General features: G+C 42.3%; 1 protein-coding gene across 1 annotated transcript in view; it reads right to left on the bottom strand.

Annotated features, from left to right (window-relative positions):
- LOC132817834 (sodium/calcium exchanger 3-like) overlaps positions 1-22,680 on the bottom strand; it is a 150,942-nt gene that overhangs the window by 20,064 nt on the left and 108,198 nt on the right. The window contains exon 3 of the mRNA XM_060828346.1: positions 17,326-17,425. Within this exon, the coding sequence (XP_060684329.1) occupies positions 17,326-17,425 (100 nt within the window). The remainder of the gene's footprint in view (positions 1-17,325; positions 17,426-22,680) is intronic.

Consider the following 22,680-nt stretch of genomic DNA (forward strand, 5'->3'; position numbering starts at 1 on the left):
TTCAGTTCCTCAACATACTGCTCTGGAAAATCATCACACACTCCAGAAACTCACTTTTCACAGCATTAGTGCTCATTAGGCTAACCCACTCTACATGCAAATTTAGGTCATCCATAATTACTCTTACTTATTCTTGAATCTCCTAATAGCATGACTCACACCATCACTACTGTTATCTGACTTATAAACAACTCCTTGCTTGCTCCCTTGCTGCATGCTAACCGGTCACAAATTCCACATCAGAGATCCTCCCTTGCTAATGTACAGATTCCAAAATTCCACCTATTATTATTAGTGCAATTCCACCTCCCTGTGCTTTTTTCCTGTCCTTCCCAGATGTTGAATATCCGTGAGTGTTCAGTTCCCTGTCTTAGTCACCCAGCAGTCATGTTTCTGTAATAGCAGTTATATCATACCCATTGATCTTTAATTGCACCTTTTAAACATCTACCATGTTGCAAAAGCTCTATGTATCCAGATAGAAAACCCTTAACTTTGAATTTTTGACACAGTTCAGCTTTCTAAACTTAGTTGATGTTTGTCTTCATTTCACCTGCACTTGCTACTTTTTTTCTTCTTGTTCCCAGCTTTACTTCCTTCCAATGTGAATTTGTCCCTCAGGTTCCCATCAGGTTTAGACAAGCTAGTCTAAACCCTCCACAGCAGTTTAACATATCTCCATGCAAGGATGCCAGTTCTTATCCTGTTAGGATACAACCTGGCAAAATTGTACAGGCTCCGCCTGCCCCAGAACTGGTTCCAATGCTACTGAAATCCAAGTCCCTCTCTCCTAAATCAATTCTCCAGTCATGTGTGTACCAAGCAATCCACCTCCTCCTATGCTCACTAGCACGTGGCATTGGAGTAATCCCAACATTATCATATTTGAGGTCCTATTTCCTTCCAAACAACCTAGACCTTTCAGGACATCATTCCTCTGCCTACCTCTGTCATTAGTACATGTGTTGACTGTGACCTCTGCCAAATAAGGAGGTCCTGCAGCTGCTCCATGATACTCTTGACCCTGCCAACTCGGAGGCGAAAATTCTGGACTCACGTTTCTGCTGCAAAAAAAAACCTGTCTAGTCCACTAACTATGGAACCCAGTCTCACCAGTGCCCTTCCGCTCTGGTGGAATAGACTTGGCTCTGGCTGCAGCTCCTGAGGAAATCACTGCCCGCACCAGTGTCCAACATGAAATAACAAGATTAACTCAGGAGGCTCCTGCACTCCCTGGCAGCCACTATCCCCCCTCTGCTTATATACTCTGAATCTATGGTGTGACTATGTTCCTAAATGCGCTATCCTCTTAGTCCTCTGCCTTGCAGATACACAAGGCTGCTCCAGTCTCTGCACAAGTTCTGAAGCCCAGACTTAACGTTGTGCAGCCAAAGACACATGCTATAGATGCTTTCTTGTAGGAATCGTGTGCATCTATGACATTGCATGCACTGCAGGGTTTACCTCTCACCTGGCTGACTGACCTGCCACAGCTCAATGGATGGGTGGAAATCTCACTCTTTCAAAGTTGCCTTTTATCAGAAAATGTAAGATGATACTTACTCCTGTTACACTTACACAGGCTTAGAAAATAGCTTGGTGAAACCTATAAGAAGATGCTAGATTTGAAAAGTATCTACTCCTTCCACCACCAATGCTCAATAGTAGCAGTGTGTACTGTCTACAAGATACACTGCAGAAATTCACCGAAGATCGTCAGACAATACCTTCCAAAGCCAGAACCACTTCCATCTAGAAGGACAAGGGCAGCAGAAACATGGGAGCAGCACCACCTTCAGGTTCCCCTCCGAGCCACTCATCATCCTTGCTTGGAAATATATCACTTTTCCTTCACTATCGCTGGATTAAAATCCTGGAATTCCCTCGCCAATGTCATAGTGGGTCAACCCACAGCAGGTGGACTGCAGCGGTTAAGGAAGGCAGCTCACCACTACCTTCTCAAGGGCAACTAGGAACGGGCAATAAAACGTTAGCCAACCAGCAATGCCCACATTCCACAAATAAATAGATTTTAAAGGAAAAATAAATAAAATTAGCATTACCCATTTAGTTTTAATTGTGTTTGACACATTAGTAATAGTGGCATCTTATCCATGACTGGGGCACCAATTTTAAATCACACTATTGCTTTGCAATCACAGGGCTGTATCCTTTAGATGATCACAATCACTAGAAATTGAACATCACAAAGATTGCACCTCCATCTTTGAAACCTCCTACATCTAACAGTGCTTGAAGCAGCAAAGTCCATGTTTGTTTCCACTTCCACTGATGATTTTCCTGGCACAGAACGCCAGAGACTATATTTGAAAGGCATAGCTTAGCATCAAACACGGCTAATCAGAAGTCTCTCTCAACCTTAACATTGCCATTGGTGTACTGGAAGGTCATCCAGGTTGAGAATCAGTGACGAATGCACCCTCAATGGCTGTCATGTCCTGAAATGGGAGATGAACTTGGCTCTTCTGGTTCAGAAGTAGGGATGTACCCATAGCTCCATCAGACCATTATAATGAAATATTACCTTCAAGTTGTAAGGGGGCATCCACACTCGCACACTGTCTAATGCTCCAACATGTCTTCACCTCACCACCACATTCACACTTGTGTATAAAACGCTTTCATGTAATCCAACTAAATCAATGCAAACCTCCCAGTATCAGGTAACAACAGAATATGCAATAAACACTAATGTAATTTCTGGCAGTAAGGAAATAAAGTCTGTATTGACACTTGAAATGTTCAAGAAGCATCTATCATGTTATAGGAAGGATATTATTAAGCTGGAGAAGGTTCAGAAGAGGAGAAAGTGAGGACTGCAGATGCTGGAGATCAGAGTCGAAGTGTGTGTTGCTGGAAAAGCACAGCCGGTCAGGCAGCATCTGAGGAGCAGGAGAATCGACGTTTCGAGCGTAAGTTCTTCATTAGGAATCAGAAGAGACATGCGAGGGTGATGATAGAAATGGAAGGTTTGAGTTATGAGAGGCTGGGTAGGCTGGGACTTCTTTCACTGAAGCATAGGAGGTTGAGAGGCAACCTTATAGAGGCTTATAAAATCATAAGGGGTATAGATAGGGTGATAGGCAGGTGTCTCTTTCCTAGTGTGGGAGATCTAAAGACTAGGGGGTACAGTATATGTTTAAGATGAGAGGAGAAAGATTTAAAATGGACATGAAGGGCATTTTTCTTTACACACAGAGTGGTTGATGTGTGGAATGAATTGCCAGAGGAAGTGTGGATGCAGGTACAGTGACAATATAAAAGACATCTAGTTGAGTACCTGAATAAGAAAGGTTTGGAGGGATATGAGCCAAGCGCAGGCAGGTGGGACTAGTTCAGTTTGGGATTATGGTCGGCATGGACTGGTTGGACTGAAGGGTCTGTTTCCATAATGTATGACTGTATGTTGTCAGATCACTCTGACTGGACTCCTCTGCAGTAAATGCAATGGCAAGATGGATTTGATATTGATTGGGCCTGCCTGAGCTTGGTAGGTTAGCATTTATTATTTTCTTTTGGAAATGTCAAGAGCTGAGCTACCTGATATTAAACTACATTCAGTTCAGGCAACTTCAGTGTTTGCCATGAATGTATATCAGTGACTCCAACTGCTCTCCCCACACGGTTAACGAGGAAGAGAGTGCTCATTCTCTTTGTGTTACACAGAAAAATGAGTTCAAATAAAGAAAAACTGTAAATACCAATCGCTGTATTTCATGTCAGAGAAAAATGTCAACATTAACATGGTATAATGTTAGTAACAATTGGGAACAATGTTCACTGTTTTAAACAGATTTGCTTAAGTGATATCAATTCCACAGATTTGTGGCTAAAACCATCTGGCTCAAATATCGCAGGCCTCGCGATATCATATTTGATGCATATCCTGCTGAAATGGTCCCAAATAGTGGTAAGATTCAAATACAGAAGCTGCTGGAAAAACTCAGCAGGTCTGGCAGCGGCGGTGCAGAGAAATCAAAATTATCATTTCCAGTTATATGATTATTTCATTGTGAAAAAATGAGCAATAAGTGAATATACTGTTCCCAGTCTCTGATGTTATAGAATGTCGGCACTTTTGACAAGAAGCAAACTGATTCGGTAGTCAGACATAGAGCTGAGGAGAATTTGCAACTTAACCAATTCGTTAACAATTGTTCAATTTGTGTGTATTTTTTTTACCTTGTAGAGTAGGACGTTGCACAGATCTGTTGCACTTAATTCAAATCAAAGGTGAATGCTTGAACTAACACCAATACTATAGGCTTATATTTTGACAGATCAGAAGCTAAAATTAATTCTGAATGCTGAATAGAATTCTCACCGCAATTGATTATTGAATCAAAATCAGAAATTGCAAGAAAAACTCAGCAGGTCTGGTAGTACCTGTGGAGAGAGAAACATGGTCAATGTTTTGGGTCCAGCGATCCTACTTCAGAACTCAGTCAGTTCCGAAGATGGGTAACTGGCCCTGAAGCGTTAACTCTGACCTCCCTCTGCTAGTGCTGCCAGACCTGCTGAGTTTTGTTGCCATGACATGGCTTGCCCCCAAAGAGATGTGCATTTTAATCAATATGGAACCAGGAGGGTCAGGAATGCTGTCCACTCCACGGATTAATCTTCCCGAAGGGAGAGCTGCCTGAGGAGGTGTGCCAGATAGTGCCCGCTCATTGAAGTGAGGTTGCCCATGGCTGAATTTCTGGTTGGCTCCTGGCCTTTCAGTGTGAGCGCAGACTAATTTCTGATTCATTAAAGTAGACAAATAGGAATGAACATGTACACAGACAGAAAAGCAGTGCTGAAGTAGGAAGGGTATTGTGAAATGTGAAAAGGTTCAGAAAAGATTTACAAGGATGTTGCCAGGGTTGGAGGGTTTGTACTACAGTGAGAGGCCAAATAGGCTGTGGCTGTTTTCCCTGGAGTATCAGAGGCTGAGGGGTGGCCTTATAGAGGTTTATAAAACCATGAGGGGCATGGATGGATAAGGTAAATAGACATGGTCTTTTCCTTGGGGTGGTGAAGTCCAGAACTAGAGGACATAGTTTTAGGGTGAGAGGGGAAAGATATAAAAGGGACCTCATGGGAACTTTTTCACACAGAGGGAGGTGCATGTATGGAATGAGCTGCCAGAGGAAGTGTTGGAGGCTGGTACAATTACAACATTTGTAATCTGAATGGATATATGAATAGGGATATGAACTGAGTGCTGGAAAATGGGACTAGATTAGGTTAGGATATCTGGTTGACATGGACAAGTTGGACCGAAGGGTCTGTTTCAGTGTTGTACATCTCTTTGACTCTGAAAGGCAGACATGTGTAGATCGATGAAAAATTACAGCAAGTAAAAAGGTAAAGTTGCGATAGTTCTTTTGCACCACAGGGCTACTTTCTCACTAGAGAGAGAGATGACTGGCAGTGATTTCACCTGAGTACCACCATATCTCCAGTGAGGGAAGAGGTGGAAAAGGAGATTCCTACACAGCAACCTTAGCCAGTGCAGGAATTAATCCCACGCTGTTGACACCATTGTACATTGCAAATCAGTCATCCAGCCAACTCAGCTAACCAACCCCCAAAGGAAAGTAATAATGGCTCAAAAAGAGGAAAAACAGAGAGTGAGTGACACATATATTGATATATAGTTACACATTTATACATCTAAATGGATGTTACACAGACAAGGACATGGTGTGAAAGAAGTGCAGAGAAATTAAGGTGAGAACAGTGAGTGAGTGGAACATAAAATTCATTCATTCTCATAAAGTAGCACACTGGGATTGGAATAAGGATATGAAACCTCACCATGAATACTCCTGACAAAATAGCAGAATAAAGTAAGGCAGATGCTTCCAAAATAATTTTTGAAACTCTTCTCTCGACTGCTCCTTGTCATCATCTTAATCTAGCCTTCAGTGTTTTTCTTGTCTGAATAAGGTAACCTTATAAATAACCTTCCAGGAGACCAGACCTAAAGGAAATAAAGCACCGAGAAAGAAAGTGCTGGAGGAACTCAGCAGGTCCGGCAACATCTGTGGAGAATAAAACTGGTTAATGAAGAACTTAGGGCAGATACAAAGAAACCCTTCACCATGCAGAATGATCAGCAATTTAGCAAATAAAGGAGGGAAGATGAAGACCTTAAATTCATTCAAGAGACATTTGGATAAAATTATGAAAGTAATGTGAAGTCTTCCTTTGGACGGATGGGCTATGATGCACCAGCCTCCAACATGGCATTTATCTATCTTACACCGGTTTATTTATTGCTGCGTGTGCTCTGCTACAAAATATCGTGAAAAGTATTGTTTAGTGTCACCACTCTCCGACCCCATCTTAAAACACATTTAAATAAACCAAAACACAGAATGTAAAGCAGAAAAAGAAATAAAGTTCAACTTTCCAGTTCTTCTTGTTAACTGCTCAGCCATGGACCCTGGAGAAGTCAGCTATGAGTCCCCATGCCGAACCACTGGAACGGGTGTGGCCACTCTCCAGTTCCCTCCCCGCCATGGTTCCTTGGTGGACCTTGTCAATGCAGCCACTACTGATGCTGCCAGGTCTCACACTGACCTTAAACTTGCCACCTCCCCTCGATGCTGTCCCAAGAATCTGCGCTGGATGCAGACACCGCAAGGGACAAAACCTTGCCTCTGCCACAGCAGCCATGGATCCACCCTGGGCTCATCTCACCGGAGCTGAAAATGTGTTGCTGGTTAAAGCACAGCAGGTCAGGCAGCATCCAAGGAACAGGAAATTCGACGTTTCGGGCCAGAGCCCTTCATCAGGAATCCTGATGAAGGGCTTTTGCCCGAAACGTCGAATTTCCTGTTCCTTGGATGCTGCCTGACCTCCTGTGCTTTAACCAGCAACACATTTTCAGCTCTGATCTCCAGCATCTGCAGACCTCACTTTTTTCATCTCACCGGACTCTCCACAAGAGGTGAAAGGTAAGTAAAAAGGAAAACAAAAATGAGAAAACAGAAAAAAAACACAGAAAAGAAAGGAAAGAAAAGCAGACGAGCCCCCGGGCTCAAGAGTCCGGCTCTGCTGTCAGCTTGGACACATTATCCTGTTTATAACCAGTTTAATTCTGTTTGACTGCACATTACAATTAAGGCTGAACTAAACTCACTTAGAGTCATAGAGATGTACAGCATGAAAACAGACCATTCGGTCCAACCCATCCATGCCAACCAGATATCCCAACCCAATCTAGTCCCACCTGCCAGCACCTGGCCCATATCCCTCTAAACCCTTCCTATTCATAATCCCATCCAAATGCCTCTTAAATGTTGCAATTGTACCAGCCTCCACCACTTCCTCTGGCAGCTCATTCCATACATGTATCACTTTCTGCGTGAAAAAGTTGCCCCTTAGGTCACTTTTATATCTTTCCCCTCTCACATTAAAACTATGCCCTCTAGTTCTGGACTCCCCGACCCCAGGGAAAAGACCTTGTCTATTTACCCGATGCATGCCCCTCATAATTTTGTAAACCTCGATAGGGTCACCCCTCAGCCTCCGACGCTCCAGGGAAAACAGTCCCAGCCTGTTCAGCCTCTCCCTATCGTTCAAATCCTTCAACCCTGGCAACATCTTTGAAAATCGTTTCTGGACACTTTCAAGTTTCACAACATCTTTCTGATAGGAAGGAGGCCAGAATTGCATGCAATATTCCAACAGTGGCCTAACCAATGTCCTGTACAGCCACAACATGTCCTCCCAACTCCTGTACTCAGTACTCTGACCAATAAAGGAAAGCATACCAAACACCTTCTTCACTATCCTATCTACCTGCGACTTCACTTTCAAGGAGCTTTGAACCTGCACTCCAAAGTCTCTTTGTTCAGCAACACTCCCTAGGACCTTACCATTAAGTGTATAAGTCCCGCTAAGATTGGCTTTCCCAAAATGCAGCATCTCGCATTTATCTGAATTAAACTCCATCTGCCACTTCTCAGCCCATTGGCCACCTGGTCCAGATCTTATTGTAATCTGAGGTTAACTTCTTCACTGTCCACTACACATCGAATTTTGATGTCATCAGCAAACATACTAACTGTACCTCTTATGCTCGCATCCAAATCATTTATGTAAATGTCAGAAGTAGTGGACCCAGCACCGATCCTTGTGGCATTCCACTGGTCATAGGCCTCCAGTCTGAAAAACACCCTCCACCACCACTCTCTGTCTTCTACCTTTGATCCACTTCCTGTGTTCTTTCCAACTATTCTACAAGCTTGACAAATATTTACTGAACGCAATGCCTGGTCTCAGCAGAGGGAAAGCAAGAGTTAACAGCTGCTGAGTGGCAAACCCTGGCACTCAGCAGTGAATGAAATGGCTGTGTTATCACAGATTGCAGGCGATGCCGATGACATTCTGATCTGATATCGTATTAGTCAGTAATGTAACTTTGTCCTGGAACCAATTACAAAAAGTTGGAGCTCCAATTGTTTGCAATTCTCTGATGAAATCTTCAAATCCTTTTAAGATATTGGCTTGATGCACACTGATACATAATGAATTTAGCGAAATGGTTAGGACATCAGTGCACAACATCAGGCTATCATTTGATCACGATAATTTTAGTCATGGAATCACAGAGATATACAGCATGGATACCGACCCTTTCATTCAATTCGTCCATGCAGAACAGATATCCTAAATTAATCTAATCCCATTTGCCAGGACTTGGCCCATATCCCTCTCAGTCACTATGAACTAATTCATCTGAAGGTTTGGATACTGGCAAGTCAATTTATTGCAATTTATCATGCTGTTAATAGATGTTTGGTAGTCAAATAAAGCATTCAAACCACTTGGTCTTGCATCTCTGAACCTCAGTTGCTCACCTTCTACCCATTCCTGGAGACTCTCATACCACTTCAAGTGGTGTAATGGTAGTGTCCATACCTCTGAGCCTGGATACCCGGTTTCAAGCCCCACCTACTCCAAATATGTATCTTTGAGCAGGTTGATTAGAAAACATCCACAACCGTTCCACCATACCTCTCTCCAAGGATCCAGCAACAAGTGAAGACATATCTGCAATACCGTCAGCCTCCATCATTCCCAGTGGCACTGCTGGCAACAGAGAACTACAAACCTCTGACTGGCTAGCAGCTCTCAAGGTTTGAACTACTGTCCATGTAATGCCTCACAAGCTTGAAGAATGCATCAAATGTTCTTATATTTCTGCATTGGCAGCCATTTCTGCAGTTATACCCCATTAGACCGAAATGTCATCTGCTATACCATGTTATGGCGGAGAGAAAGATATTTATTTATTCCTCGCTACATTTTTCCACTCGCCCTGATGCAGTCCTGTACCTCTCAAATGTACAAGGATAATTCAGCAACTTCTCAGCCTGATTTTGACCTGCTCCACTTTCAGAAAAATGTGGTGACATCTCATAGAACCCTACGCAATTCTAACTGGATGAGACACGGTGAATGCAGGAAGGACATTCACGATGGCAAGAGTCCAGGACCAGGGGTGATAGGTTAAGGATACAGGAGTACACTATTGAGGACTGAAATGAGGAGAAACTCCTTCAGCCAGACAGTGGAATTTGCTACCACAGAAAGCCGTAGAGGCCAAAACATTCTGATTTCACAGAGGAGTTGGATATAGAACTTGGGGCTAAAGGAGATCAATGGATCTGAGGGAGAAATGTAGACAGGCTATAGAGTTGGGTGATTAGCCATGATCATAATGAATGGTGGAGCAAGCCAGGAAAGATGGAATGCCCTACTGTTTTTTATTCTTCTCAAACAAGCCAGTAAGAGTGGGGTTTTTGATATTGCTTGTCTTTCATCTAGCCACTGTTCACATGCTTTTTGATTGCTGATTGATGTCTTTGCCATTTCCTGCCATATTCTTTTGGTGCTGTCCTTTCATTCACCGTTTGTTTTGCTTGCTGCCTTTTCACTTGCCACCCTTTCCCATGCATTGTGATTGTCATGTTGTCACATTCAGGGCTAGAGGTGAGAGAGACTGCATGAGAGTTGGCTGTTCTTAAACATAACCTTTGTTCGAACATTGCCTTCTCCCTACATGCAGGCCAAGGCTTTGCACAAGGGTTCACATCCAACCATCGCTCAGTACATTAGTTCTGGCAGTCATGTGATCTTGCATCATTGATGATGTAGCCCATCTTGTTAGTGTGTTCACATTAATCCTTTACACTATAACAGTAACCCAGTGTTGCAGGCACATGTGTGTTAGCACCTATCTGAAGCAGACAGTGCAACAGGTAAAAGGGCATGCAATGAAGAGAGATAAGGGTACAGTGTGCAAAGACGTTTGCTACAATGTCAAATACCACAACTCAACCTAACTCAAAATTGCTTAAAAGCTGAACATTTCTACTTCAAGTTTCACATCGAGAACTTGATTGGACTTCTTCCTGCAGGCACCCGAACCTCTTTGACCACGCTGCCAATGTCAAACTAAACTAAAATGTATGAAGCATCATTTATGCCTTGGAGGCCGATGTGCTCAAATTCAGTTCCGGTCTGTCTGATATTCTCTGTAAACTGCGTTATGCTTGTACTAGGCTTGGGAGAACCAGGGAATCATGCAGCCATTGAAATGCAGAAACTGGGGATAGATTCAGTCTCTGACATGATCCCGTAGATTGTCTTTCCTCTAGCCAGTTAGCCATATGGAGTGCTCCACTGGTTGTCAATCTACCTCTTTCCAGAACCTTCTATAACCATATAATGAAGCCAAGAAACCACTTCTCACTAGTTTACAGGCACTGAAAGTGCGGGAAATTCTGGTTTAAGCTTTAAAATGCTTTAAAAATGCCCCAAGCTTTAAGATACTGCAGCCAATGAAAGGTGATTAGATTAGATTAGATTACTTACAGTGTGGAAACAGGCCCTTCAGCCCAACAAGTCCACACCGACCCGCCGAAGTGCAACCCACCCATACCCCTACATTTACCCCTTATTTTAACACTACGGGCAATTTAACATGGCTAATTCACCTGACCTGCACATCTTTGGACTGTGGGAGGAAACCGGAGTACCCGGAGGAAACCCACGCAGACACGGGGAGAATGATTTAGTATTTATTGCTTTAGATGCTATGATGATTGTTCTGTGAGTTAACATGGGAGCGGTAGCAAGAGATCAGTGGAAACTCCTCTACTGAAGGGAACTTAAGCATAATTTCTACAATTGTGTCCTCACGGTTTAACAATTTGTGAGCCCGAGTTCCCAGGGAATTCATCCAAATCCTCGGCAGGAAAAGAAGAAAACAATTCTGCTGGAATTGTGTCCATAGAAGGGTTTAAGAGCAGGATGGGGAAGGGGTTGTGTGGGTGTTGGTGAGTCTTAGTCTTGATTTTCTTGGCGATGGTGAGAACTCCTACAACTCTTTGTGATGATGCTGATGCTTGAACAAGAATCGTTTGTCCTTGGTTTTGTTTGAAGAGAGATGGTAAATGCAGAGATGCCAAGGAGTTTTTTTTTCACACACAGTGGGGAGGATTTTAAACATATAAAAGGCCTTCAAAACCCAGGGCAGAGTATTTAATAATGGAAGGGGAGTGGCCAGTTCTCCCAATTCAGGTTTTGTTCTTGTTTGTTTTCAGGTGCAGCAGGCACAAGATCTGAGAGTCCAGGGGAGTTGCAAGCTTCAGTAAAGAACTCCTCTGACTTGCTTCTGAAATTTCTCTCTGGATGTTGTTCCCTCCTAAAAATCTGTGTTTGAATTTATCTTTTTGCCAAGGGATGTTACTGCATCAGAACATTTGATTAGTAATAGTTACTGTAGCGGATCGATTAAGTTTCCCAATAGTTAAGTTATTCTAAATTCCACTTTCTTTTGTTTGCGTTTCAACTGTTGTGTCTAAATTCTGATTTGCATAAAGCCGAGTGGTTTGACCAGCTGCATCACACCTGGAATATCCACTTTACATCTGCCTTTAAAATAGGAAAAAGTTAGGGTCAAGGCTACCTTCTTAAAATAATGTGTGGGGTTCTGGTCTATTCCATAACATACTCACCAAGGATAGCAAAATGGCCAGACAGAAATCAGACAGATCGAGTTTAATGAACATATAGATGTGCCTCTGAGGGAACCTATGGTGTCACTCTGACCTCATTAGTCACGTGTTAGTACTCTGCTAGGAGGCTTGAAACTCTGCGCTGCACGACAGCCTCACCATCATTGCAAAGCCTGCTAATAAACATTGCGATGGAAGTCTGGCTTGAGAGTTACGAAGAACCTAAGAATCGAAATTACAACAAAATTTGTCTGAATGAGAGGGAGATGTTAGCCTGCTAATGCACGTGGTAGAATATAACACAATTGTCGAGAACCTAATGTCACAAGGGTGGGACCCGTGTAGCTCCAGTCACACTGATGTAAGGTTCAACAGAGTTATACCTGGACAACCAAAAGTCTTTGGGTCTTTATTTTTACAGACAGACGGGAGAATTTTAAACATGCAAAAGGCCTTTAAAACTCAGGGTGGGGGGCAATATTTGCAAGTATTGTACATCAGTGTGCCTTTGCTTCTCATCCCATAACCTCTGTTCTGAAAATATCTGAAAACATCTCCTGCCTTATCTCTGTTCATCTACAAGACTGTGGAATGCTATGGAGGTGTGAAAGGAGCTGGATTAATAACAAGAAAAGCAAAGATGTAACTTGTATCTCAACAGCATCTTGCATGACCTTAGAACATCTCAAAGTGCCTCGCAAATAATGGCGTACATTTGGGGTGGCAAAGTGGCTCAGTGGTTAGCACTGCTGCCTCACAGCACCAGGTTTGCTTCCAGCCTCGGGCGACTGTCTGAGTGGAGTTGAACCTTCTCCCAGTGTCTGCGTGGGTTTCCTCCAGGTGCTCCGGTTTCTTCCCACAGTCCAAAGATGTGCAGTTTAGGTGGATTGGCCATTCTAAATTGTCCATATTGTCCAGCGATGTGCAGGCTGGGTGGATTAGCCATGGAAAATGCAGATTTACAGGGATAGGGTGGGGGGGTGGGTCTGACTGGTCGGAGGGTCGGTGTGGATTTGATGGGCTGAACCGGCCTGCTTCCGCACTCTAGGGATTCTATGATTTTTATGACTCCTGCTAAGTGCTGCTGATTTTTGCATTTCTGGCATCCATCGGGTAAATTCAATACTTAAATGTTGTGGCAGCGATGAAAAGTACATCTGATGGTTGCTTTGATTTCTGGCGAGTCAGCTCAGATTTTGGTATCTGATAAAATGAAGCATTGTCCCTAAATATTCTCTTTCAAGTAACATAACTTGCACTCTTTAACACGATGGCTGCTTGTCAAACCAAATCAGGCTGTAACAAAGCAAAAGTGCACTTTCAGTAATTTCAAGGTTGACAGATGGGATGTTTTGACATGGGCTTTCCTTGGGATATGGCCATCGTTAATTCCACAGAAAATATCCCGTTGCCTGTTACACAAGCTTGTCTGGATCAGATCGTCAACATGTCAGAACAATCATCAATAATATTTGCATGGTCTGGAAATTGCATAAGAATTATTTGCACAGCTGCTATGTTATCAGCCAGCATACTGTCTCATGAGATAGTCTGTCCAGTAAATGGAAGTACGCGTCCATATTATTCACATGTCACCTTTGTGACATTCGAGCACAGTTAAAAAAATGCCACTCTTCTTTCAAGGCAACAATTAACAATGGGTTTGAAAGATGATTTGCTTCCTCTGCTCCAGCAAAGATAAGTTCCCAATATGTGATTCTTAGGATGATAGATACGTACTGCACAGAAGGAGGCCATTGTGCCCACTGTGCCTGTGCTGGCTCTCTGAAAGAGCAGTCGTGCTTATTCATAAGACCTTAAGACATAGGAGCAGAAATTAGGGAAAATCAGCTCATTGAACCTGCTCTGCCTTTCAATCATGGCTGCTTCTTACCTGCAATTCTGTAAATTCCTTGTATGTTCGACTCTTTTAAAACTGCTTTTGGAATCAGTTGCTACTACCCTTTTCATGTGGAGCACTGTTGGCGCTCCAAGTGAGGACATCTTTACTCAGCTCTTCTCTGAATCTATTGCCCTCGATTTTAAATCTATTACCTCTGGTTACTCAAAGAGGACTTTTTTTTTCCAACTCCAGACCTCATCAGCATAAAACCTCTATGAGCTCATTTCCTCACCTTGCCTGTTCCAATCAAAAAGTAATGTGGGAGGATTTCCATAATGATAGAAGCTTAGAGAAAGTGTGGGCGGCACAGTGGCACAGTGGTTAGCACTGCTGCCTCACAGCGCCAGACACCCGGGTTCATTTCCTGCCTCAGGCGACTGACTGTGTGGAGTTTGCACATTCTCCCCGTGTCTGTGTGGGTTTCCTCCGGGTGCTCCGGTTTCCTTCCTCAGTCCAAAGATGTGCAAGTCAGGTGAATTGGCCATGCTAAATTGCCCATAGTGTTAGGTAAGGGGTAAATGTAGGGGTATGGGTGGGTTGTGCTTCGGCGGGTCGGTGTGGACTTGTTGGGCCGAAGGGCCTGTTTCCACACTGTAAGTAATCTAATCAATCAGAATCAGCTTAACTTTTGCAAACTCTCCCTATGACTGAGGCCCTTCATTTTATATATATGTAAACACCAAGATTTCTTATACATTTAATTCTAAAGTCTACAACTTCCTGCATTTCTATTTACCATTGCCGAGTTGTATACAATGTGCCAACATTTTAATACTATACCCTACACACCAAGGCTAAGCCATTTATTGAAATAGTAAAGTGCTTTGATCACGAAACTGACTTCCCAAAATTACCTCCCAATCTGAAAGACTTATGTGAACCACCAGCATATGTTGTATTTCCCTGAGCCAATTCCATATCTAAAACACCACTTTCTCAAAGCTTCTATCATTTTGGAAATCCTCCCACATTACCTTTTGATCAAAAACGTCTCTCAAAAATCCACACCACACCAGCTTGTTTATCCCTCTCTATTACCACATCAAACAATTCAATCAGTGTGGAAAGAGGCCATTTGGCCCATCAAGTCCACTTTGGCTTCCAAACAGCATCCTACCCACCACCCCCCTATCACCTTGCATTTCCCATGGACACCTTGCATTTCTGTGGACACTACAGACAACTTAACATTGACCTAAACTACCCATCTTTGGACTGTGGGAGGAAACTGGAACACCTGGAGAAAACCCACACAGATATAGGGAGAATGTGTAAACTCCACATAGGCAGTTGCTTGAGGGTGAAATTGAACTCAGGACCCTTGTAATGTGAGGTAACAGTGTTCACCACTGAGCCACCATGCCAGATGCAATTTGATTTGACAAATCACTGCTGGTTCTCCTTGATTAATCCACTTGGTTCTAAACAAAGTTCATTTTGTTCTTGACAATGTTTCCAGTAACTTGCCGATTTTAGGTTAATCATCCTTTATTTTCCTGATTTATCTCTGCTCCCTTTCGTTGAATTGTAGTAGAGGATTTGAAGAATTGATAAGTGGTGGAAGACTTTAAAGCAGATATTTCGTAATTCTCAACAAAGGTATATTCCAATGAGAAGGAAAGACTCTACAGGAAAGAACCACCACCTGGGAATAAATAAGGAAGTTACAGTATAACATTGGAAGAGAAAGCCCATAATGTTTCCAAGTTTAGTGGCAGACCAGAAGATTGGGAAAACTTTAGAAACCAGCAAATGATGACAAAAAAGTGAGATTAGAGTATGAGAGTAAACTAGCAAGAAATATAAAAATAGAGAATAAGAAATAGAGAATGGCAAAGAAGAGAAAAGCTCTCTGGATGAGGCCTGGTAATTCATAATGGGAATCGAAGAAATAGCAAGTATTTGAACAAATATTTTGTATCTATCTTCAAGGTAGACGACACAACAAGAATCCCTGGAATAGGAGACAATCAAGAGGCAAAAAGAAGGGGAGAACTAAAACAATCACGATCACTAGGGAAAATTGCTAGAACTCATAGAACTGAAGCCTGCATCACAGGGCCTTAAGTAAGTGACTGAATAGAGAATGGTTAGAATCACTGTAACCTTGTAAAGAGGTCCTGATGGATTGATAAAATGGAAATCTAACTCTTCTGAACTAGCTGAACTAGCCTACTGTCACTGGGAAAATGCCGGAATCCATTATTAAAATGTAGCCGGACATTTAGAGATTTTCAATGGACATGATTTTCCAAAAGGGAATCATGCTTGCCAACTTCTTTTATAGTTAGTACATTTATTAATTCTGGAATATGTTGAGACTCCATTCTTACTTAGTCTCCAGTACCTACCAATATCCTAATTCCTTAGTCTCTGTGTTTGTTGTAAATTGTTTATTTAGTTTGTTCTGGCCATGAGGACACACCCCTCTGCACTGGAGCTTATAAAGAAAATGGGACAAAAATAAAGTTTTGGGTATGGATTCTGCAACACACTCACAATCACAGACTCTGTGCTCTGGACTATCCCACTGGGTACTTTGAGAAAGATGGCCACTGGCAAACTGGACTTTTCAAATGGTCTGAATTCTTTTGGAGAATGAATGCTGAAGAACACACATATTCCATGTGTAATGTCTCTGTGGGGATAGGTGGAAATGAGGGACTGCTGACCCCTCATTGGCAGGTCGGTACCCAGACAGCAGGATTTCCAATAGTGCAAACCTCAAAAATGAGGAAAGTCAGAGAATCCCTACAGCACAGAAAGAGGCCATTCAGTCCATCAAGTTGACAATGACCCTCAAAACTGCATCCGACCCAGATCCAACCCCCATACTTCCTATGGCCAATCCCCCTAGTGTGGACATCTTTGGACTGTGGGCAGAAACTAGAGCACCCAGAGCGGGCTCATGCAGACACAGGGGGAATGTGCAAACTGCACATACTGACCGTTAATCAAGGCTGGAATCTAACCCAGGTCCCTGGCACTGTGAGGCAGCAGTGCTAACCACTGTGCCATCCTCAAAGGTGTCCAACAGTAATCACTTGAGTGCCTGAAAAGCATTTAATTCCAAGATGCCTTTTCAATGAATCCGATGGGGCATGCTGCCATCCTCCAGCCAGTGGGTATGACCTTTGTTGGGCGACTTAGCCCTTACCTGATGAGAGAGTTTGCATTTAGTCACAATGCTGAAAATGTAGGTGATCAAACATTAGATTCTATCAACAAGCGTCTCTAATGACACCATTCTTGGTAGTCAAAGAAAAGTGAATGTTTTTCTCAAGGGTCATGTCCATGTCTTGTTTCCAACTCACAGGAGGATTAGGTCTCATATTAATAACAGCCTACAGAACAGGCAGATCTTATGATAATAGTTCTTACCAGCACTGACTGTGATGGCCTCCATGAACTGATCCCGCCAGGAATGTGTTCCTACCACGAGTGCTAGGTTCGTTTTCTTTATTAGCTTGTCCACTGTGCTCTGTCGGTGAAAAGGACACAGATTAAATCAAAGGACAAAAAAAGGCATGTATCCCCACACACCAGTTGAGGCTACCACACAGGACTCTCCATCTCAACCTCTCTTCTTGCCTGAGGCATGGTGACCCTCACACTAAACCATTACCAGTTGTCTCTCTCTAATGAGGGAGTTGGGATAATGGTTTACTCTATAATACTGCAACTTATAGCTGCTCTGCAAACAGTATGGGCAGAAAAATGCCATAAGTCTGTTCAGTTTATCACAACCAGGCATGTCACCTTACAAATCAGAGGACATGCACTCCTACTCCACCTTATGTCACATTAGACAATCGAATAAGAACCAGGACAAGATAGGAAAAGAAATGGAAAATTCCCCTTCAATTCCCCTTATTGACTGAAACTGGTATTAGAGATCAGTCTTTCCCTGATTTCTGTTACAGCCTTCCTACCTGATCTCCACTCCAACTAAACAAGCATACAAGTTTCACTTGAAAGAATACAGTGAATAAACTGCATGACCTGGCAATCTGTTTCACATTTCATAGGGAAAAGAAACACAGAGCGTTAACTTAGGTTCACTGCTGCACAATGTGTAAACAGGACCCAATGTCTTCCCTAATCTGGTCGGTTGAAATAGTCAGTCCATCACTGTTTCATGATCTTACAAACCTGGATCAAGCTACTCCAAACATTTCGCTAATGATTCCAGGCTAGGCTTATCACTGTCATCAAAGGTGGCTAAGGCATTAAAAATTGGGAATTATGTTATCAAATACCACTCCACCCTTTCCAAAATCTCAGTACTCATTATCAGATGATGAGACCAAAGTGGACCAAAGCTTGTGAGGCAAAAATGATTTTATTTTTAATGTAGTGAATCTTCCCACAAATACATGCTGGATTCCTGATTACTTTAGCTATTGATTTACAGCATTAACATTAGACCATAGAGATTCATATTCTAGTTAAGCTTTTATTCCAGCACTCTCTGTCATTCTTTTCCCTGTGTGGTACATGTCAGTTTAGCATTTGACATTCCCAGGTGCCTTACCTGACACTTCCTATGTGAGCCATCATTTGTCAAACAAAGGTTTAGTTGTTCAGCCTATCTGGATCTGCATGTGGTAACTGAGTAACCTGCACTGTCCTGTCTCAGATACCTTGGTGTTAGTGCAAATGTGCCTTAAACCCTGAACACAGATATCTGGATCATTTTGCAATACACTGTATATTCAAAAAGAACAGGTACCCAATGAACACAGTCCGCTGATTTCTCAGCAACAAACCCAAGCAAGCAGACAAAACACGTCCAGAAACCCTAGCTACTCTCCCCTACATCAAAGACATCTCGGAAATGACTGCCAGACTACTGAGACCTCTTGTCACCAACACACTAAAACAGCAGCTAATGAACTTGAAAGATCTTATACAGACAAGGTAGACTAATGTCATTTACAAAATATCTTGCAAGAACTGTAACAAACACTACATTAGACAAACAGGCAGAAAACAAGCCATCAGGATACATGAACATCAACTAGCCACAAAAAGACATGTCCCACTCTCACTAGTATTCTTACATATGGATGAGGAAGACCAACACATCCATCATAGGACAAGCCAAACAGAGACATGCTCGAGAATTCATTGAAGCATGGCATTCCAACTGGAACTCTATCAACAAACACATTGACTTGGATCCCCTTTACCACCCCCTGAGAAAAAGAATGGGAAATGACATCATCACAGGAAATGGTGTCACTACAGGAAATGACACCGCCAACCCAAGGAAACCTAAACACATAAATAGAAAGCGGGCCATACCACCAGTGCTTCATTCTTAGGCTCACTGATGATGTTATCTAGTATGGTGACGAAATATCTGAAAACAAATCTTTCAGCTCAGTGAGCAAACTTACATCCAGAATGTCAACCTGAGCTTCTCAAAACTTTCTAGATAATTAACAGAACAGTAAGTAACAAAGGCCCCAACACTAATTCCTGCAGGAAGCCAATGGTAATTGGCTCAATGGTGAAGTGGCAAAGGTAAGGCTGCCATAGTCCCATCAGAATGCTTACTTTAGTAGACAGAGACAACTGATGGTGGTTTAATCTGAGTGTCACCATACCTTAGGTGAGGGGAGAGGTTGAGAAGGAGAGTCCTTCATGGTAACCTCAAACCTTACAGGAATTGAACTCACACTGTTAGTATCTCTCTGTATCAAAAATCAGCTGTCAAGCCAAATGAGCTAACCAAGCCCCAAATGGGTAGCATCTTGCATGTGAATTGGAAACTTTCAGTTCAAGTTTCACTCCAAGACTTACTGGCCAAAGAAGGTACTTTCACAGTACAGCCAAATGAATTGAGTTTCAATCTGTGAAAATCCTCCCAGCAATGGCTGGTGCTAAGAGTGGGAGAAATTCCTGGTCAGCCAAACGGTGGGAATAAAAATGCAGCTTTCATAGTTCAGAATGAAAACATGAACATAAAGGTGCTGCCTCACTCTTGTAATGGGGTTCAGGTCACTCAGTTAACTGGATGATGAGTGTGCATTTGATTGGTGCCAAAGATACAAGGTTTGATCAACTTTGCAGCTGGGGTGAATTCAGAACCTTTCTAGCTGTGAAGAAGATTGTGACACTGGGGGTCAGACTGGCCTTTGGGAGGAAAACTAAAGAAGAATGACCAAGCTCTGAAGCAGACCCAAATCCATTAACAACACACCACGGTGGCTCAGTGGTTAGCACTGCTACCCCACCGTGCCAAAAGCATGGATTCGATTCCACCCTTGGTTGACTGCTTGTGTGGAGTTTGCACATTCTCCCCGTGCCTGCATGGGTTTCTTCTGGAGCTCCAGTTTCCTCCCACAGTCCAAAGGTATGCAGGCTAGGTGGACTGGCCTTCCTAAATTGCCCATAGTGTTCAGGAATGTTAGGTTAGGTGGATTAGCCACTGGGAATAGAGGGGAGTGGGTGTGCGTGGGTTACTCTTCAGAGGGTCAGTGAGGGCTGAATGGCCTGCTTCCACACACCTTAGGGATTCTATGTTTACTATGCAGGAGCATTCAGTCAATTATCAATTCACTGTAGCAGACTTCCACTAATTTCACACGATTCTATACTACAGTGAGGTATCTTGTCAAAATCTTCTCAAGCACAGGAAAACAATGCCAATTGGGTTGACTTTATCTACTAACCCAAAGACTTCTTTTAAAAAATACAGACTGGTAGAGTATAATCTTCTTTCCCAGAAACCTTGTTGGGTATCTCATGTACCTTTCCTGACTAAACGGTAATATATTCTATCGCTAATGACTCCCTGAAGCATTACTGATGTCATGCTACTAAGACTATAATTACCTGGTTCTGCTTTATCCATTTTTAAAACAAAACTAAATCTACACTGGCACGATTCCAGTCTTAGTGACCTTATACAAGCAAATTATTCTTTCAAAACTATCTCCTCACTTTAATTATTTTCAATGTCAACAGCATAATTTAGTACAGTTACTCATCATTGTGCATAGTGAAGCAAGTATGTACTTAGCAACTATGGGATGCTCTGAGGTTCCTTACTTATTTATTCTTATCTTCCAATGTCCTAATACAGTCCCATTGCTAAAATATCTCTTCCCATTACTAACATGGGAGTCCATGTTCCACTTTACCATAAGTGTGTTAGCATTATGGATAGTAGATTTGGTTATTTTTAACTGCTTTTCCGTGCATCAACAGTTTAATTGAAAATACATTTTGATTATGTCTTACATATCTTTGTACATGTCAAGTTTGCAACTTGATGTTTTATTACCATATTCCCTAAGTTCAGGGGCATATCTGACTTGAATCAGTTCAACTTTGCTCTTAAGACTTTCCATCTACATTTCATATTGAAATGGAATTAATTTGTTCCAAATTTCTGGCATTCAAATAAAATTAGTCTTTTCTGAACCTGGATTTAATTGTAGATTTCCAATTGGTTCTGGCAGCTAATTGAAACCTCACTTTAGTTCATATGAACTCATACTTGGAGGTATGATATCAAGTTATGTTTAATATTAAATGCTGGGTCGAGTCTATATTTGCCATTGGCTGACTGAAACAGTGCTGGATGTTTTAATAAATCTTATAGTTGCATTTCCAACATATCACTCATGGTACATACACCTTAACATTTCAAAGATCTTTACAACAGAGGACCATCTTGGTCTAATTTATTTTGTTTCTTGAGGCAAATGCATCAGTACAGTGAACAAGGTAAAGCTTTCAGAAGAACTTTGAGATCCAACTCTTGAAAGCTGAATACATCACATTCATGCACTAAGAACCATTCACATCCAGAAAGCCCCACATTTGAATGTTTGGGCTGTAGCAGCTTGTCAGTCTTACTTTTTAAAAAAATATTCACAAGACGAGGGCAACGCTGGCCGGGCCAGCATTTATTGCCCATCCTTAATTGCCCAGAGGGCAGTTAAAAATCAACCACATTGTTGTGGGTCTGGAGTCATATGTAGGCCAGACCAGGTAAGGATGGCAGATTTCCTTCCTTGAAGAACATTAGTGAACCAAATTGTTTTTTTCCGTCAATCAACAGTGGATTCATGGTCATCAATAGACTCTTAATTCCAGATTTTCTTTTATTGAGTTCAAATTCCACCACCTGCCGTGGCAGCATTCGAACCCGCATCCCCAGAAAATGAACTGAGTTCCTGGATTAATAGTCTAGCGATACTATAACTGGGTCATTGCCTATCTCCCCCCAACAATATACGGATCAACAAGTGTTACAATTAATCTCAGCATCTTTCATTGAAGAAAGGGAGAAAGAAGAAGACCAATGTTTCTGTTTTTAATTTCAAGCATTTTGGCATGCCAAATAAAAGGATTGTTCAGATCTCTACGGTCAGATGCCGTGCCAATTCAGAGGAGTCAAAATGCTGAGGACCAAGGAGCCTGAATGTTCCTCTGTGTATGCCAAAGGTTGTGTGAAAGTTAAATGTCTCCCTCATGAGGAAAAGTGCAAAAACTAAATGTCATTGGGACATTCTTAGAGAATTTCCTGTGCCTTTCCAGGAATCTCACCACTCCCATCTCAATCAGGCACAATGTAATGGTAAAGGTTGACACTAGTTCCACTCAGATTCCAACGAAAGCTCCAAGGTATTCCAGACGAAAGTAAAAAAAAGTGAATAATATCAGAGCGCATTGTTCATTTTTAAACTCATGTTCGAGTTCCCTTTGCAATATAAAGAA

The sequence above is a fragment of the Hemiscyllium ocellatum genome, chromosome 8 (genome assembly GCF_020745735.1).
Source record: "Hemiscyllium ocellatum isolate sHemOce1 chromosome 8, sHemOce1.pat.X.cur, whole genome shotgun sequence".
In the NCBI taxonomy this organism is placed as follows: domain Eukaryota; kingdom Metazoa; phylum Chordata; class Chondrichthyes; order Orectolobiformes; family Hemiscylliidae; genus Hemiscyllium; species Hemiscyllium ocellatum.